Source organism: Cyphellophora europaea (genome assembly GCF_000365145.1).
Source record: "Cyphellophora europaea CBS 101466 unplaced genomic scaffold supercont1.4, whole genome shotgun sequence".
In the NCBI taxonomy this organism is placed as follows: domain Eukaryota; kingdom Fungi; phylum Ascomycota; class Eurotiomycetes; order Chaetothyriales; family Cyphellophoraceae; genus Cyphellophora; species Cyphellophora europaea.
The window spans coordinates 849,294-862,835 of record NW_008481810.1 but is presented as its reverse complement, the minus strand read 5'-3'; the positions used below and the strand labels follow the sequence as shown (position 1 = coordinate 862,835).

The following is a 13,542-nucleotide window of genomic DNA, read 5'->3' as shown; positions in this document are numbered from 1 at the left end:
TGAGGCTTGCCAGACAGACCTGTCTCGGTGCATCTCTTAGAAGCGAGTGTAGTTCTCGGCACTGGAGTTTTGAACGGCCACTGCTCTTATCAGCGGCATCTTGGAAGGACTCACCCGACTAACTCGGACGCCGTGGACCATGGCTATGACAGAGTACATCCATCTCTGGTGGCTCGCCACAGCCATTCTCATCGTGCCAGTTCTGGGCTTCCTGGTTCATGATGAAGTCCTCCGCAGGCGGATGCCGCCAGGACCACCACCGACCCCCTTCATCGGCAACACCAAGAGCGTCCCAGCACAGTATCCATGGATCAAGTTTCAGGAGTGGTCCAAAATCTACGGCGACATCTACACTGTCTGGTTTGGACGGCGGCCCACCGTCATCATCTCAGACCCTCACGTCGCCGTCGAGCTCATGGAAAAGCGCAGCCAAAACTACAGCTCTCGACCTCGATTCGTGGTCATGGGTGAGATCTATTGGGAAATGGCCTCCATCCTTGTCCAGCCGTACAACAAGGAGTGGTCGATACGTCGGAAGCTTCTGCACTCGGCCCTCACGCCCCGCGCCCTGCAGAACTACATCCCCGTGCAGCAAGCCGAAGCCTGCCGCCTCTGCTTCCAGCTACTCGCCCGCCCCAACGAATGGGAGCAATTACTCGATTGGATGACGGCCTCGATCGTTTTCTCCGTCTCCTACGGTCACCGCATCGACAGCATGGACAGTCCCGTCATCCGCGAGCGCATGAGCATCATGCACTACAACGCAACACTGAACGTTCCCGGGCGGTTTCTGGCCGAATCCTTCCCCGTCCTCAAGCACATGCCGCTGTGGCTGGCACCCTGGAAGCGCGAGATCAAGCGCCACGGCGCCATCGAGGCCAACGCCAACATGCGACTGACCGACTACATCAAGCACGAGATGGAGGAGGAAAAGCGCACGGGCCGCGAGATCCCCAACAGCCTGTGCAAGCAGCTCCTGCAACGGCGCGCCGCCGACCCAGAGTCCTTCGCCCTGCTCAGCGACCGCGACTTCAGCTTCATTCCCTCCTCGCTGTTCGGCGCCGGCGCCGACACGACCGCCTCGTCCCTCTGCTCCGCCCTCCTCGCCCTCGTCACACACCCGGCCACCCTCGACGCCGTCCACGCCGAAATGGACGCCGTCATCGGCCCGGACCGGCTGCCCACCTTCGCCGACGAGCAAGATCTGCCTTATCTGCGTGCTTTGTGCAAGGAGGTCCTGCGCTGGCGGCCCGTGGCCGTGCTGGGGGGCACGCCGCACGCCACCACCGCCCGCGACGTCTACCGCGGCTGGTACATCCCGCAGGACACCAACGTTCTGGGCAACACCTGGGCCATCAACCACAACGAGCGCTACTACCCGAACTCGCACCACTTCAACCCTTTGCGCTTCCTGGACGTCGAGCCGACGAGCTTGCCCTACCTACCGCAGACCTACGTGCAGGGCACGCCGCCGGAGAAGGGGGAGCCGCACCCGTCGAAACTCGGGCACTCGAGTTTCGGTTGGGGCCGTCGGATCTGTCCTGGCGCGGACCTCGCGATGAATAACCTCTACATCGCGCTGGCGAGGCTGCTGTGGTGCTTCGACGTGCGGCCGTTGAAAGGCGTCGAGTATGATGTGTGGGACTATGTCGGTAAGTTTTCTTTGCTCCTTCTCAGACAGGTTCGAATACAAGGAAAAAAGGGAGTATTGCTAACGATGTTTTCCGAAAGGCGGCTTCAATATCCGACCAAGGCACTTTGAGTGCGACATCCGCATCCGGAGCCCACGGCATGAGAAGGTGCTGCGGGAGGAGTATGTGGAGGCCAGGGCGTTGATGGACAAGTTCCCCTTGTTCAGAGAGGAGGAGAAGGTCTGAAGGAAAAATGCTCATTCATCAGGGGGCTTTTCTCGTAGTCGGGGAGCATTACTCGCTTCCCGACTGGTTCCGAGCATTGACTGGGTGAACACAAGGGAAAAGGGGGGAAAGCGTCGCTTCATGTAGACTGTCTCGGACAGTTGCGAGCGTATGATTTGGGCCAAGGGTACGAGAGGACTTGCCGGATCAAAAGCGCACTGATTCCTACATTCATGCTAGAGTTGAATCAATATTAGAGGTACATGAGAAAGCACTGACGCTCGTGAGCTACGGTGACTTTCAATGGAGTCGGACTCCCGCATATGATGTGGACGCGATGTACATGTTTGCGCTTTCTGGTTAATACAGGACCATCCATTGCTCAATACTTGTGCGGAACCGTGCTCCACCCTTAACCACCGCTAAATTGATGCATTGATAATCGCATGGATGCCGTGCCGAAACTAAGAGCTATCGATATCAGTTTCCGAGGCTTGTGAGAGACGATCAAGATTGTGACCCGTCAACAGACGTACGTCCAATTCTGTTAGTAGCTGTATCGTGGTGTCATCTTGACTCTGAGAAGATATCGAAGGCGGACCCTAACCGAATTAGCTGACTCGTAATAAGGAGCAATCCGAAGAAGCAGACACTTACTGCTCGACTGAGTAGACAATATACTCATCGTAGAGAAGTCCCAAGTATCCAGTCTCTGAAGCGCCAGGTGCAGTATGCTCCACGTCAGGCATCTTGACGCCAGTCAAGTCGGGATGAACGCAACCTGCGTCCTTCCAAGCTTGTGGCGTGGTCGCGCCGATGCCATGCGTGGAGATCAATCCTTGCTCTTTCGCAAGTTCGGGCGCACGATAGTCAGCATCGGTGCACTTGAGAGACGGTGTTCCCAGCTCAGCCTCGCAGAGGAGCAACAAGCCCGTGTTCTCGCTCGAGCTCGAAAAGCAGTAGTTGCCAGATTTAGTTGAGAGGTTGGCCACTGAGAAAAATCAGTAAGGTTGGGCCGATATACTTAGGAGAGATACTCACAGTACACGCCTTTTCCGAACATGTAACCTGAGGGAGGAGCTTCCGGAGGTGCAATACGCAAACCCTGTCTTATTAGCCAGTGACCCTGTAATGTCATACAGGGGTCTTGCCTGTGACAGTATTCCGCCGAAGTTCGTGGCCCGCGAACCGTGCCACAGCAGCCGTCTGTCGCTTTTCTCTCTCATCTTACCATACACCGAGTCATCGAAGCGCTCGAATTCTCCTCTTCGCCGGATTCTGAAAATGTCCTGGAGCTGGTAGGTGAAATTATGTGTCGAGGCCGCAGATTTGATCAGATAGGTCTCAAGCTGTTCGAACTCCGTGTTACCCGGGTCGAGTGGTGTCATCTCCAGGAGGCCCAATGCCTGGTATTGTCGGTCTACCAAGGCAAGCTTTTCGGCTTGCTGTGATTTGGCTTTGGTCATCAAATCATCTGACGCACGTATGTCATCAAGATTGTCAAGAAGATCGATCTCTTTCTGAATCTTGTCCATCGCATCTAGCAGGGGAGGCCGTGTAGATCTACCGAAAGCGTGAGGGATCAGGGTGAAGAACTGATTAGAGAGCGCCTCAACTGCGATTGCGTCCGGCTCGTCTCCGGCTGTCTGCATCAAGTCGGATAGACTTTGTAGGATGCCGTAGCCGCGGAGCATGGTATTCTTCGACAATTTACCGAGAGGCATCTTGTCAATGTCGTACTCGAGCTCGGCCATGGTATTGCTGAGAATGTCCAAATCAAAGATGAAGGACATAAGTCGGATGACAGCTTTAGGCAGCTTGGACATGATCTCGATTGAGGGAGATGCGGGTGTAGCAGAAGGCGCTCCATCTTCATCGGCCTCATCGTCTGAATATTGGACCTCGATCATGGTGTATTTCTTTGGTTTGGAAGGCGCGCTACGATTGATCCAGAGATTTCCAGTCTTGTCGCGGAACTTCTTCTCAAACTCGGTGATAGCTTCGTGCAAGGACGAATCACCAAGAAGCTTTTTCTGGCCAGATTCGCCGACCCGACCCCAGCGAGTCCACGTGTAGTAGATGCCATCGTCGTGCTGGATCAGCTGCAGACGGTAGAACTTGTTCGAGTTCTTTCCGCGGTCAACTTGATTTAGTGTCGCGTCAAAGAAGACTCCGTCACCATCTTGATACACTTTGCACTTCTTGGTAGGGTACTCCTTGTCGACCGGGACTAGTGTCGGTTGATACGTCTTCGACTTCTTCAATAGGTTTTCTGATCCGTCGTCATCGGTATCGAGCGAGTTGATAGACCGCTTAGAGGAACTGCCGCTATTGACATAAGCATCAGGAGTGCCGATGCTGCTGACTGACGTATCACCTGCTGCGGTCGAATGGAATCCATTCGACGTGGACGAATCGTGTAGATGGTATGGCGAGCAATCGACAGGAGCATTAGAGTCAAGTGAAGCCGCTAGCCAGTCGAATGTCACGATTGGTAAGGCTCGGTCAACTGCCGCTTTCACACGTGCACCGTGTCTCTTGTACTGGGCTTCGGTTGCAACAAGGATGGTGGAAGAAGACACATCGTTGACGATTAGACCACTGTGAATGTCAACTTCTGGCCCTGGTTGGCTGCAACAAGCTTACCCGCATTCACGAACTGCACGGTCAAGATCCGCGAATGTGGGAGGGAGCTTCCCATGGTTTAAGGGAATGCGTTCTTTCTGGAGATCGACACAGGCGATGATGTGGTCAGTGAGAGAGTCACTGTCAGGACTCAAGGTCGAATGAGGCTGTTTGGTGCGAACCATTGCGGTAGCCGAGTGATGATAGTGCTAAGTGATCAGCGGTGTTGTTGACTGCATGCGCTGGGATGATCACTGAAATAGTGGGATTGAAAACACGTGGAGTTGGGAGCGATGCAAACTAGAACAAAGTGAGGTGTAGGTGAATGCAAAGTGAGAGGCCAAGACAGACTTGCTGCAAGAGACATGAGAGACGTTCATATCTCTCCGCTTGCTGCACTCACACCTGCCCTCACAAAGGATGCCCACGATATCTCTAGCACAGCATCTTGCTTACTAGTATCTCTTATGAGAGGCTGTGCTCTCATAGCATTGTGAAATAGTGCCATCTTCGAGGAAGCTGAAGGTTTAGGTGTACCAAACCGAATGCCAGTACACCTCGCAACAAGGGGTAGAGGGAAGATGGGTGTAAAGCTGAAGTGCTGTATTCATACCTACTTTCCCTAACCATTCCCCAGGCGGTGGCCTTGACCTCTTCCAGACCAACCCCCACCTGAGAAGCCGCTCGTCCACCCTCTACTCTGCTGTTGAGGTATTGGCTGCCCCGGACGCACGCTTGTCCCATATTTCTTGTGGGCGAAAGAGGTGCGATCAGCCCCGAACGCTCGCTTCACGAACATAGGAGTCTGAACCCAATTGCTCCCACCTTGAAATGTGGGATACAAGCGGGTGAGAAAGTCATAAAGATGTGCGGAGATGATGCCCATGCCTTGCACGGCTGCTGACCCTGGACCGGCGAGTACCAGCGTTAGCGCAAGAGTCGCCCACGGCAGCAGCTCGACAGGTATTTGAAAGATCACAAAGTGCGCTTTGGTCCCACGGTTGTCCTACATATCAAAGTCAATATCAGGCGATGGGGCCAATGAAAGTGTTGCTTACTTGAGAGAAAGTATAGATGAAAGCCATGATCAACGCCGATGTGAAGATGTATGCCTTCAAAAGAAACCCTGCCGTAGCCTTGAGTAGTGTTAGCTACCCAACACCATCCATTCGATTGTTGGACGGGCTTTAATAGCAAGAAATAAGATGTAGGAGGCCACTTCAGCCCCCGCAAATTAATGCGTCACGCGAGCTTTGTGAAACAGCCACCACCATGCCCACGCCGCGTACAGTCCTTGACAGATTTTGCGAATGATGGATCAGTACGTGCCGTGGGGGTACTCTGCCTCGTTTCCAGGAACCTTAGGGCCTTATGAACAACCCTAGGGGCAGATATGCGAGGGTTGTGGGAAAGGGAAATTGCAGTGCAAGGAAGTGATCGTACCAAGATGACAAGCATATTGAAGACAACGTAGACGAAGAAATCTCCAGGCTGACTGAAGCGAGGCGAATTGAGCTCGAGGCCAGTGCCATATATCCAGGTGAAGTACAGGTCGAAGATGAAACTCAGACCTCCTCCAGTCAAAAGAAACGAGCTCGCAAGCCGCCAGACGTGAGGCGGAAGTTTCCACATCAACGACGGCTCGAAATGGACCCAGTATATTGGCATGATCCCGCCGATGACCAGGAGGGATTCAATTCCCATTACAGCAACGATAGTCCTGCGACTCCGGTTAGCAGTGGTGATTTAAGGCAAGCTTGGCCGACATACCTGCTAACAGGAGGCGCACTCCAAAAGCGATCCATGATGCTGACACTGGAGCTCCAGTGACTTCTTAGGAAGTTCAGCGGGAAAGACAGAAAAGGTGAACAATCATCCTGTAGAGCAGGATAGCTGCTAATGAGGACGATGAGAACAGGCTGTCACGGTGTGTCCAACAAATCCGGCGGCTCCAAAAGGTCACTTGCGCCATACCTTTTCTAAGCATAGCGCCTTGGCGTCCAAAGTGGGTTCTCCAAAGAAAAAGTTGACGGCACAACTCGAGCAAGCCTGCTGCTGCCAGCTGCATATTGCCCTGACAATATCTGCGACCCTTGAGAGCGAAAGCACCATTACCGCTGACCACGGAAGCACTATCGAGAGCTCTCGTGCGATTTGCCATCGAGCTCACCCGCAACGAGCGCAGGTGCTCCTCGCGACAAGTACTACCGAAATAGATTGCAGCACCACAGCAGCAAGAATGGGCGAAGTTGCGACCAAGGGCGATTTTGCCATCAAGCCCGAGAATGTTACTCAAACCATTTCGACCGAGGACTGGCCTCTGTTGCTGAAGAATTATGAAAAGCGTTTGTTCACCCGCGGCAGCCACAATTCTCGTACTGACCAGTGTCCTAGTCCTCGTTCGAACAGGGCACTTCACCCCAATCCCCTGTGGGTGCACACCCTACAAGCGCGACCTCAAATCCTACATCTCCTCCGGCGTCATCAACCTTGACAAACCCTCCAACCCTTCCAGTCACGAAGTAGTAGCATGGGTCAAGCGTATGCTCCGCGTCGAGAAGACCGGCCACAGTGGTACACTGGATCCCAAGGTTACGGGATGCCTTATCGTCTGTATTGATAGGGCTACGAGGCTCGTCAAGTCACAACAAGGCGCCGGAAAAGAGTATGTCTGCGTTATCCGGTTCCACGACAAGCTGCCTGGCGGCGAAGCTCAGTTCGCTCGAGCTCTCGAGACCCTTAGCGGCGCGCTCTTCCAGCGTCCACCATTGATCTCAGCAGTCAAGCGTCAACTGCGTATCCGGACGATCTACGAGAGCAAGCTGTATGAGTTCGACAACGACCGACATTTGGGCGTTTTCTGGGTCAGCTGCGAAGCCGGCACTTACATCCGAACCCTCTGTGTTCACTTGGGTCTGCTCCTTGGCGTGGGTGCTCACATGCAGGAGCTGCGGAGAGTACGGTCCGGAGCCAAGGACGAATCCGAGGGCATGGTCACTCTCCACGATGTTTTGGACGCTCAATGGACGTATGATAACCAGCGTGATGAATCATATCTCCGCAAAGTCATCTCGCCACTTGAGTCGCTGCTTACCACCTACAAGCGCATAGTCGTCAAGGACAGCGCTGTCAACGCCATTACATATGGTGCGAAGCTAATGATCCCTGGCCTGCTACGGTTTGAAGCAGGTATTGAGGTGCACGAAGAAGTTGTCCTCATGACCACGAAGGGCGAGGCTATTGCTCTGGGCATTGCTCAAATGTCTACCGTTGAACTCTCCACATGCGATCACGGTGTTGTGGCCAAGGTCAAGCGCTGCATCATGGAGCGAGACCTCTATCCCCGACGATGGGGCATGGGCCCTGTCGCTCTCGAGAAGAAAAAGATGAAGTCTGATGGCAAGCTTGACGTAGGTGCTTTCTTGGCAGACAATTGACATTTTGCTAACCTAGTGCAGAAATACGGCCGACCAAACGAGAAGACCCCGTCCACCTGGACCGCAGGGTATACCGACTACAACGCTGCTGATTCTGGCGAGGCCGGCACCTCTGGCGCCCCTCAGGCAGAGACCACCTCTAAATCCGATGTTCTATCTGCCCCTCCCATCGCACCCAATGGTGACTCCGACGGTGATCTTGATATGGCTGACACTGCCCCAACCCCCGTCAAGGCGGAAGCGAACGGCGAGGTGAAAGATAAGAAGCGCAAAAAGCATGATGGTGAGACGGCCGAGGAGCGCGCCGAGCGCAAGAAGGCAAAGAAGGAGAAGAAAGAGAAGAAGGAGAAGCGAAAGAGCAAGTCTAAGGACGACAGCGACAGCGACTGAGCAAAAGTCATGGCATCAACTTGTCCAAAGACTATGATAACGAGATCATGGCTCACCTGCCTCGAGAGAATTTGAAGGCCGTCTGCATGAATAGGACAGTGCAATCACGGCGCCATGCTTATGACTTGACTCTCGCAGCAAGACTCAGCAGCGTCCGACTCTGTCGCGGCGATAGTCTACCAGCTCCTAATTCAGTCAGCTTGTGCGGATGTAACGAGGAGACAAGATGCGCGCATCTGGGGGATACGCATGAAGTCGATTTGAAGCTGTGACCAAAATCTACCGGCGCTCTGCGGCATTCAAACGGAAAGGAACAGGGCCGGCGTTTTACGAGGTGTGCGGAAAACGGTTCTTCATCAAGGTGCATGTCAGCATCCTGGGGAAATGTGTGAATCGTCGATGGGGGTTTGATACCAAGGACTTCATATCCTCTGCTAAAAGCACATGCAGATAATGCACACACAAAAGGTTCTGGCTATTGTACCCAGAGCTAGCTATCCATAGGCTGAATCAAAGTCGTGTTGCGCCATGCCTCTGACCATCCATCCATCCATCCATCTAATCTCTGCTCCCAATACATCTCCCCCATAAGCACCCCTTCAGAGGCTCGTCCCATGAACCGTGCTGATGCCATCATCAGCATAGGTAGTCAGTCTACTAACTCTCAGCCCGGCGCGGACCGGCTGTGCCAACTAACCCTCACAACACTTATGTATGCATGGCAATACGACCGAGCTCATATTCCCGTGTGGTGAAGCCCAGATGAGGTGAGGTGAGCTTAGATTCCTTTAACGACACAACGCTCCAAAGCCACAAAATCCCGCAAAAAGCCATCATCGGATCCAGCCGGCCTCCTCTTTGCGACCTGATGATATATCTCGCGTCAGCTATCTAATCCGTAAGAGCACACACCTACTCACACACCTACTACATGCATGATAGCTAAACTGTCCCCGAGAGGACCCGGGCTGCGAGGTCCCGCGGTCCCACGGCGACTTTACCGCGGTTACACAGAGGCGGTAGGTAAATGGCTCGTCTGGGAAATGATGATGATTCTTGTGACTTACGCGGCAGTAGTTATCGGTAACGAGGGGGCAGCGAGGGGGCAGCACGTGATAAGATGAGGTGAGCGAGCGAGTCTAGAAATGGTTTGACGGCAGTGAAGCACGGTTAGGGGGGTAAGAGCTCGAAGTGTCTTTTGTCTGCAATTCTTCTAACGATGAATGCTGATGCGGCGGCGGCGGCGGCTGCTGCTGCTGGTTGGTTGGGAGGTTGTGCTACTATCGCTATAGTGCGTTGCTATACAGAAGCCAGAAAGAAAAACTTGCTCAGCTCTAAACATTCAGCTCTGGAACGATCGATGGGCCAGCCTTTCCCCGAAAAAGCACTACTGCCGAATCCTAGAGAGCGCGCTTGGTTTGTGTTGCGCTCGCATGCTCGCTGATTTGAAACGAACGCTCGAAGTGCAAAATCCGCTCCGCCTGTATGAAAGGGTCTCTGTCGACTAACAAAAGAGCCGGCTGGCCGTCACCGGGATGTCTAGATTCCGCTGGTACCGAGAGTCTGTGGGCGAAGATTTGAAAAGGGGTAAATAGAAGATCAGGACTGTGAAGAGCAAGGGTGGTCGTAAGCTCTGTTTGCCGGTCGATACTCTGGGTGTATCCAAGGTCGTCACGTCGTAACAAATTTCGGAAGTCTTGATGTGCAATAAAGTCAAGGTGAGAGAGGCTAGTAACCCTCCTCACCAGCCTTGCACACTTTGATTTCGCGTCCCCATTCTGATTTGAGCACCTGGCTGGCAGTGATGCGCCGGCCCGGGTTGGGGTCGAGAATGGAGTAGATGACATTGCGACAACGTGCCTGGTGGTTGTTAGTCTGTATTCAGAAGGAGGGGTACCGGCGCATGTGTGACTTACCCTGTGCAAGCTCTCGATGGGAGCGTAGCCATCTTCATCTCGCCTGCCCTCGAGGTAGCGGGCATAGAACTCATCCTCATCCTTTCTGGCTAGGCGCCACAGATGCCGTCCTGTCCGCATGGCCATGTAGATTACACCACAGGCCCAGACATCGACGGCTCTGGGGTCGAACTCACCTCCAGCATACTCCTCGGGCGCTATGTAAGGAGCAGAGCCACAGAGTCCGGCTGTCATATGCGCCTCCTTCTCCCAAGCCATGCGGAAACACTCTCCGTTGCCGAAGTCGGTAATCTTGAGTGCACCATGGGTAGTAAGCAGGAGGTTCTCAGGCTTCAAGTCTCGATGAGCCACGCCCATTTCATGCATATACTCGACACCGCGCATAAGCTGTTTGAAGTAGCAGTCCGCCTCGAGCACTTGGAGGGTCCCAGCAGCAAGAATCAAGGTGTAGAGGTCACCGCCGGCGCAATACTCCATGACTTCGCAGTAGTCACCCTTGGCGTCCTGCAGCAAGTCCAAGGTGTGAATGACATTGGGATGGCGTAGCGAGCTACTAATACAGAATTCGGATGTCAAGCGTTTTTGGTACTATCACAGCGTTAGTAAATCTTGTTTTTCAAACAGCTTTCTTGTACTGTCGCTGAAATTTGTGGGGGGTGGCTTACCTTCTTGGAGGTCTCCTGCGGTCTACGTCGGAATTCTTTGACCGCATAGAGCATTTCATGGCCGGCGGAGTCTTGTTTATGGGAGATGCGAACAATGCCAAAGGCGCCACGTCCGACTATCTCCTGACACTTGCCGTACTTCTCGACAAGGTTGGCTGTGGCGTTGGGTCCTCCCTTCTTGTCCGAGGCCAAGGAGTCACGCTCAGAACGAAGCTGGTCGACCCAGTTGGACATGAGGGAGAGTTGCTTATCCTCGTTATCGTGCTCTTTCTTCTTGCCACCAAGCATATCACGGAGCATATCCGACAGCTTCTCGTTGCGTTTTTGTGACTTGAGATAGTGAGTATGAGAGCCGTCATCGCGCATCTCGAAGCGTTTGCTTGGGTGTCCGTCGACCGACCCTTCTCTCGTCTTCTCTTTCTTCTCAGCGGAAGGTAGCCTGCCGCCGACCGAAGGTCTAGGGCTCTTAGTACCGTCTGCTTCGTGACGAGTGTCAGTTGAAGAGTTCTCGACATTGTTTCTAGCAAGCTCGGTTTCTTTGCCGTCCGTTCTCGAGAACATGCGGGTCAGGCGAGAGGACATTTTTGGCTTCTTTGGCTTTTCGATGGCGGGTGTGGCAGAGCCATTGGGCTTCCCGTTGACCGACAGGTGAGCCGTATCACCCGCCAACTGTGTTACCTTCTCATCGTCGGAGCGAGAATGTTGTGAAGCGACCGAAGTGGTGGAAGGATTGGCAGAGACTGGAGGCGTAGGCTGATTCATTCGCGTAGTCCCTAAAGTTCGAGGGACGAGTTGCGAGGGGTGGGTTTGTGGGCGTGGGGTGCCCAACGGTGCCTATCTGACGCGCCTCTAGTGGCGATTGGGTAGATAAGGTGATCGCAGTCGACGCGAGATCGTGTGACGTCGATTCAAAATGTCGAATTTGGTGCAGATTAGAAGATGAGTACTATCGATATTATACTGTCTTGTGAATGATGTCTGGAAGTAAGGTGGCGTCAGCGGGGCCAGGTGCGAGGGCGATCTTTAATGTCTTGTGATGACAGATCGGAGAGGCCTTTTGTTCGACCGAAATCAGACGTCAAGTGTGGCTGTGAGCGCAGTCCAAGGGACCCGACAAAGTTGGAGATGGATACTACCAAGAGATGGGATGCCCGTCCTGCCGCAGGCGCAGTTGGATCTCTTGGAGGGCTTCGGGGCTTCAGGTGGTGTTTGCTGACCAATCTGTCGACAGTCCGGAATTGCCAAGCGAGTGACCGCAGTGCTTGATTCAATGCTTGCGAGTTGCTAGCGGGTTCCAGCGGAATTTAGATGCTTAAGCTGGGGAGAAGACGAGAACAACAGCCGCTCCTGAGACTTGGATCAAGAATGAATGGTAGCCGAGGGGTTTTGGTAGGGCTTGAGAGAAGAGAATTTCTCTCAGGTAAGGATGCTCACAGTTGTGTGTGGTCACGGTATTGAGGATGCCCGTAGCGGAACGGTCTACCGAGGCCTGGAAGTGTTGCTGCAGGCGTTGGGAATGGGCCCCTTCCAGGCTTTCAGGCTTTCGGATGCGGTCACTCTCTCAAAAATGCTGGGTGCCCCTCTTAAACAATCTGGCGAGAAAAGCTAGCAGTTGAACCAAATGCTAGTATTCGCAGCGGGGGTTCTCCAAACGGTGCCCACGCGAATGGCATGACGAGCTAGGAAAAAGCATGACGAAGAGTTTGATGAAGCAACAAGATTTGCTCGTAGCAGGACTGGCTAAAACGGAAATTGTGTGTCGTGTGAGCCGAAAGAGCGGCTTTTGACCTGATATTTATTTTATTTGTGTGTCGCTCCCACAGTTGCGATGGAGCTCTCGCGTCGCCTCATCCCGACCTGCATCCGGCATCTTTCAGACGGTCAAGATTAGCTCGTCTGTGTGTTCGGCCATGTTTATTTCCACTGCAACACCAGCTGGATAGGGTCATTGTCGTACGAGCGCAAGCGTTCCTAGCACCGTCACCGCTCCTGTTTGCCCATTAATAGTTGCACATGCTCGTTCTTGTAAACGTGTCTTGCCCGTTTCGCGCATAGCCGCTCTTTCACCGCCATGAGGGCCAAGCATTCGTTCTCTCGAATCGAGTGTGTTGGTTCTTGTACTCCCTGCCAGGCCTGCTGAGCTGTTTTGTCTCATCTCCTTACCTTGAAGCACGTGCGTCGGAATCGGATACTGCTCCATGCAAGTCCGCGGGAATGATTGTTGGACTGACGGGATTGCGCGACCCATGAAACTCCATCATGCCCGTCTCCTTCCGTAATATGTGTCTAGGACGCCGATCAAGGCTCGCTGGCAATGTCAAGTATGCTTCAAATCACTTACCTATTTCAGCGCGGCAGGCCATTGGTCGTACGAGTATCACTGGTCAATCCTTTGGTTAATGCTGTTTTATATCTGCAGCTTGTCTCAAGGAGCATCAAGCTGCATCAAACTAGGCGAGCGGAAGCCTGACCTGCAGGATAAGCGAAGCCATGACCTCCAGCGAATACTCTGTACAACCAAATGCCGATAGCACATCCACAGTCCGCACCGGGCCGGACATGTGAAGACATCCGCAGACATACCGTTTCTTCATCTCGCCTGTTAATAGTCGCCGCAGACTTATACATCCAATTGGGTGTAGTGTTTGTGCTC

At 53.5% G+C, this 13,542-nt stretch overlaps 5 protein-coding genes across 5 annotated transcripts; 2 read left to right on the top strand and 3 right to left on the bottom strand.

Annotated features, from left to right (window-relative positions):
• Window positions 1-139: 139 nt before the first annotated feature.
• HMPREF1541_04556 (uncharacterized protein) lies at window positions 140-1,877 on the top strand (the record flags this gene model as incomplete). The annotated part of the gene is made up of 2 exons (XM_008718901.1): window positions 140-1,652; window positions 1,732-1,877. The coding sequence occupies 2 exons, from the start codon at window positions 140-142 to the stop codon at window positions 1,875-1,877; spliced, it is 1,659 nt and encodes a 552-aa protein (XP_008717123.1).
• A 632-nt stretch (window positions 1,878-2,509) lies between these two features.
• HMPREF1541_04555 (uncharacterized protein) lies at window positions 2,510-4,666 on the bottom strand (the record flags this gene model as incomplete). The annotated part of the gene is made up of 4 exons (XM_008718900.1): window positions 2,510-2,847; window positions 2,898-2,924; window positions 3,088-4,457; window positions 4,503-4,666. The coding sequence occupies 4 exons, from the start codon at window positions 4,664-4,666 to the stop codon at window positions 2,510-2,512; spliced, it is 1,899 nt and encodes a 632-aa protein (XP_008717122.1).
• A 437-nt stretch (window positions 4,667-5,103) lies between these two features.
• Window positions 5,104-6,286, bottom strand: HMPREF1541_04554 (uncharacterized protein; the record flags this gene model as incomplete). The annotated part of the gene is made up of 4 exons (XM_008718899.1): window positions 5,104-5,487; window positions 5,540-5,617; window positions 5,925-6,201; window positions 6,252-6,286. 4 exons carry the CDS (start codon window positions 6,284-6,286, stop codon window positions 5,104-5,106), a joined length of 774 nt encoding a protein of 257 aa, XP_008717121.1.
• A 434-nt stretch (window positions 6,287-6,720) lies between these two features.
• Window positions 6,721-8,308, top strand: HMPREF1541_04553 (centromere/microtubule-binding protein cbf5; the record flags this gene model as incomplete). Its single annotated transcript, XM_008718898.1, has 3 exons — window positions 6,721-6,826; window positions 6,876-7,891; window positions 7,940-8,308. The coding sequence occupies 3 exons, from the start codon at window positions 6,721-6,723 to the stop codon at window positions 8,306-8,308; spliced, it is 1,491 nt and encodes a 496-aa protein (XP_008717120.1).
• Window positions 8,309-10,036: 1,728 nt separating this feature from the next.
• Window positions 10,037-11,651, bottom strand: HMPREF1541_04552 (uncharacterized protein; the record flags this gene model as incomplete). Its single annotated transcript, XM_008718897.1, has 3 exons — window positions 10,037-10,168; window positions 10,225-10,812; window positions 10,890-11,651. 3 exons carry the CDS (start codon window positions 11,649-11,651, stop codon window positions 10,037-10,039), a joined length of 1,482 nt encoding a protein of 493 aa, XP_008717119.1.
• Between the last annotated feature and the right edge of the window lie 1,891 nt (window positions 11,652-13,542).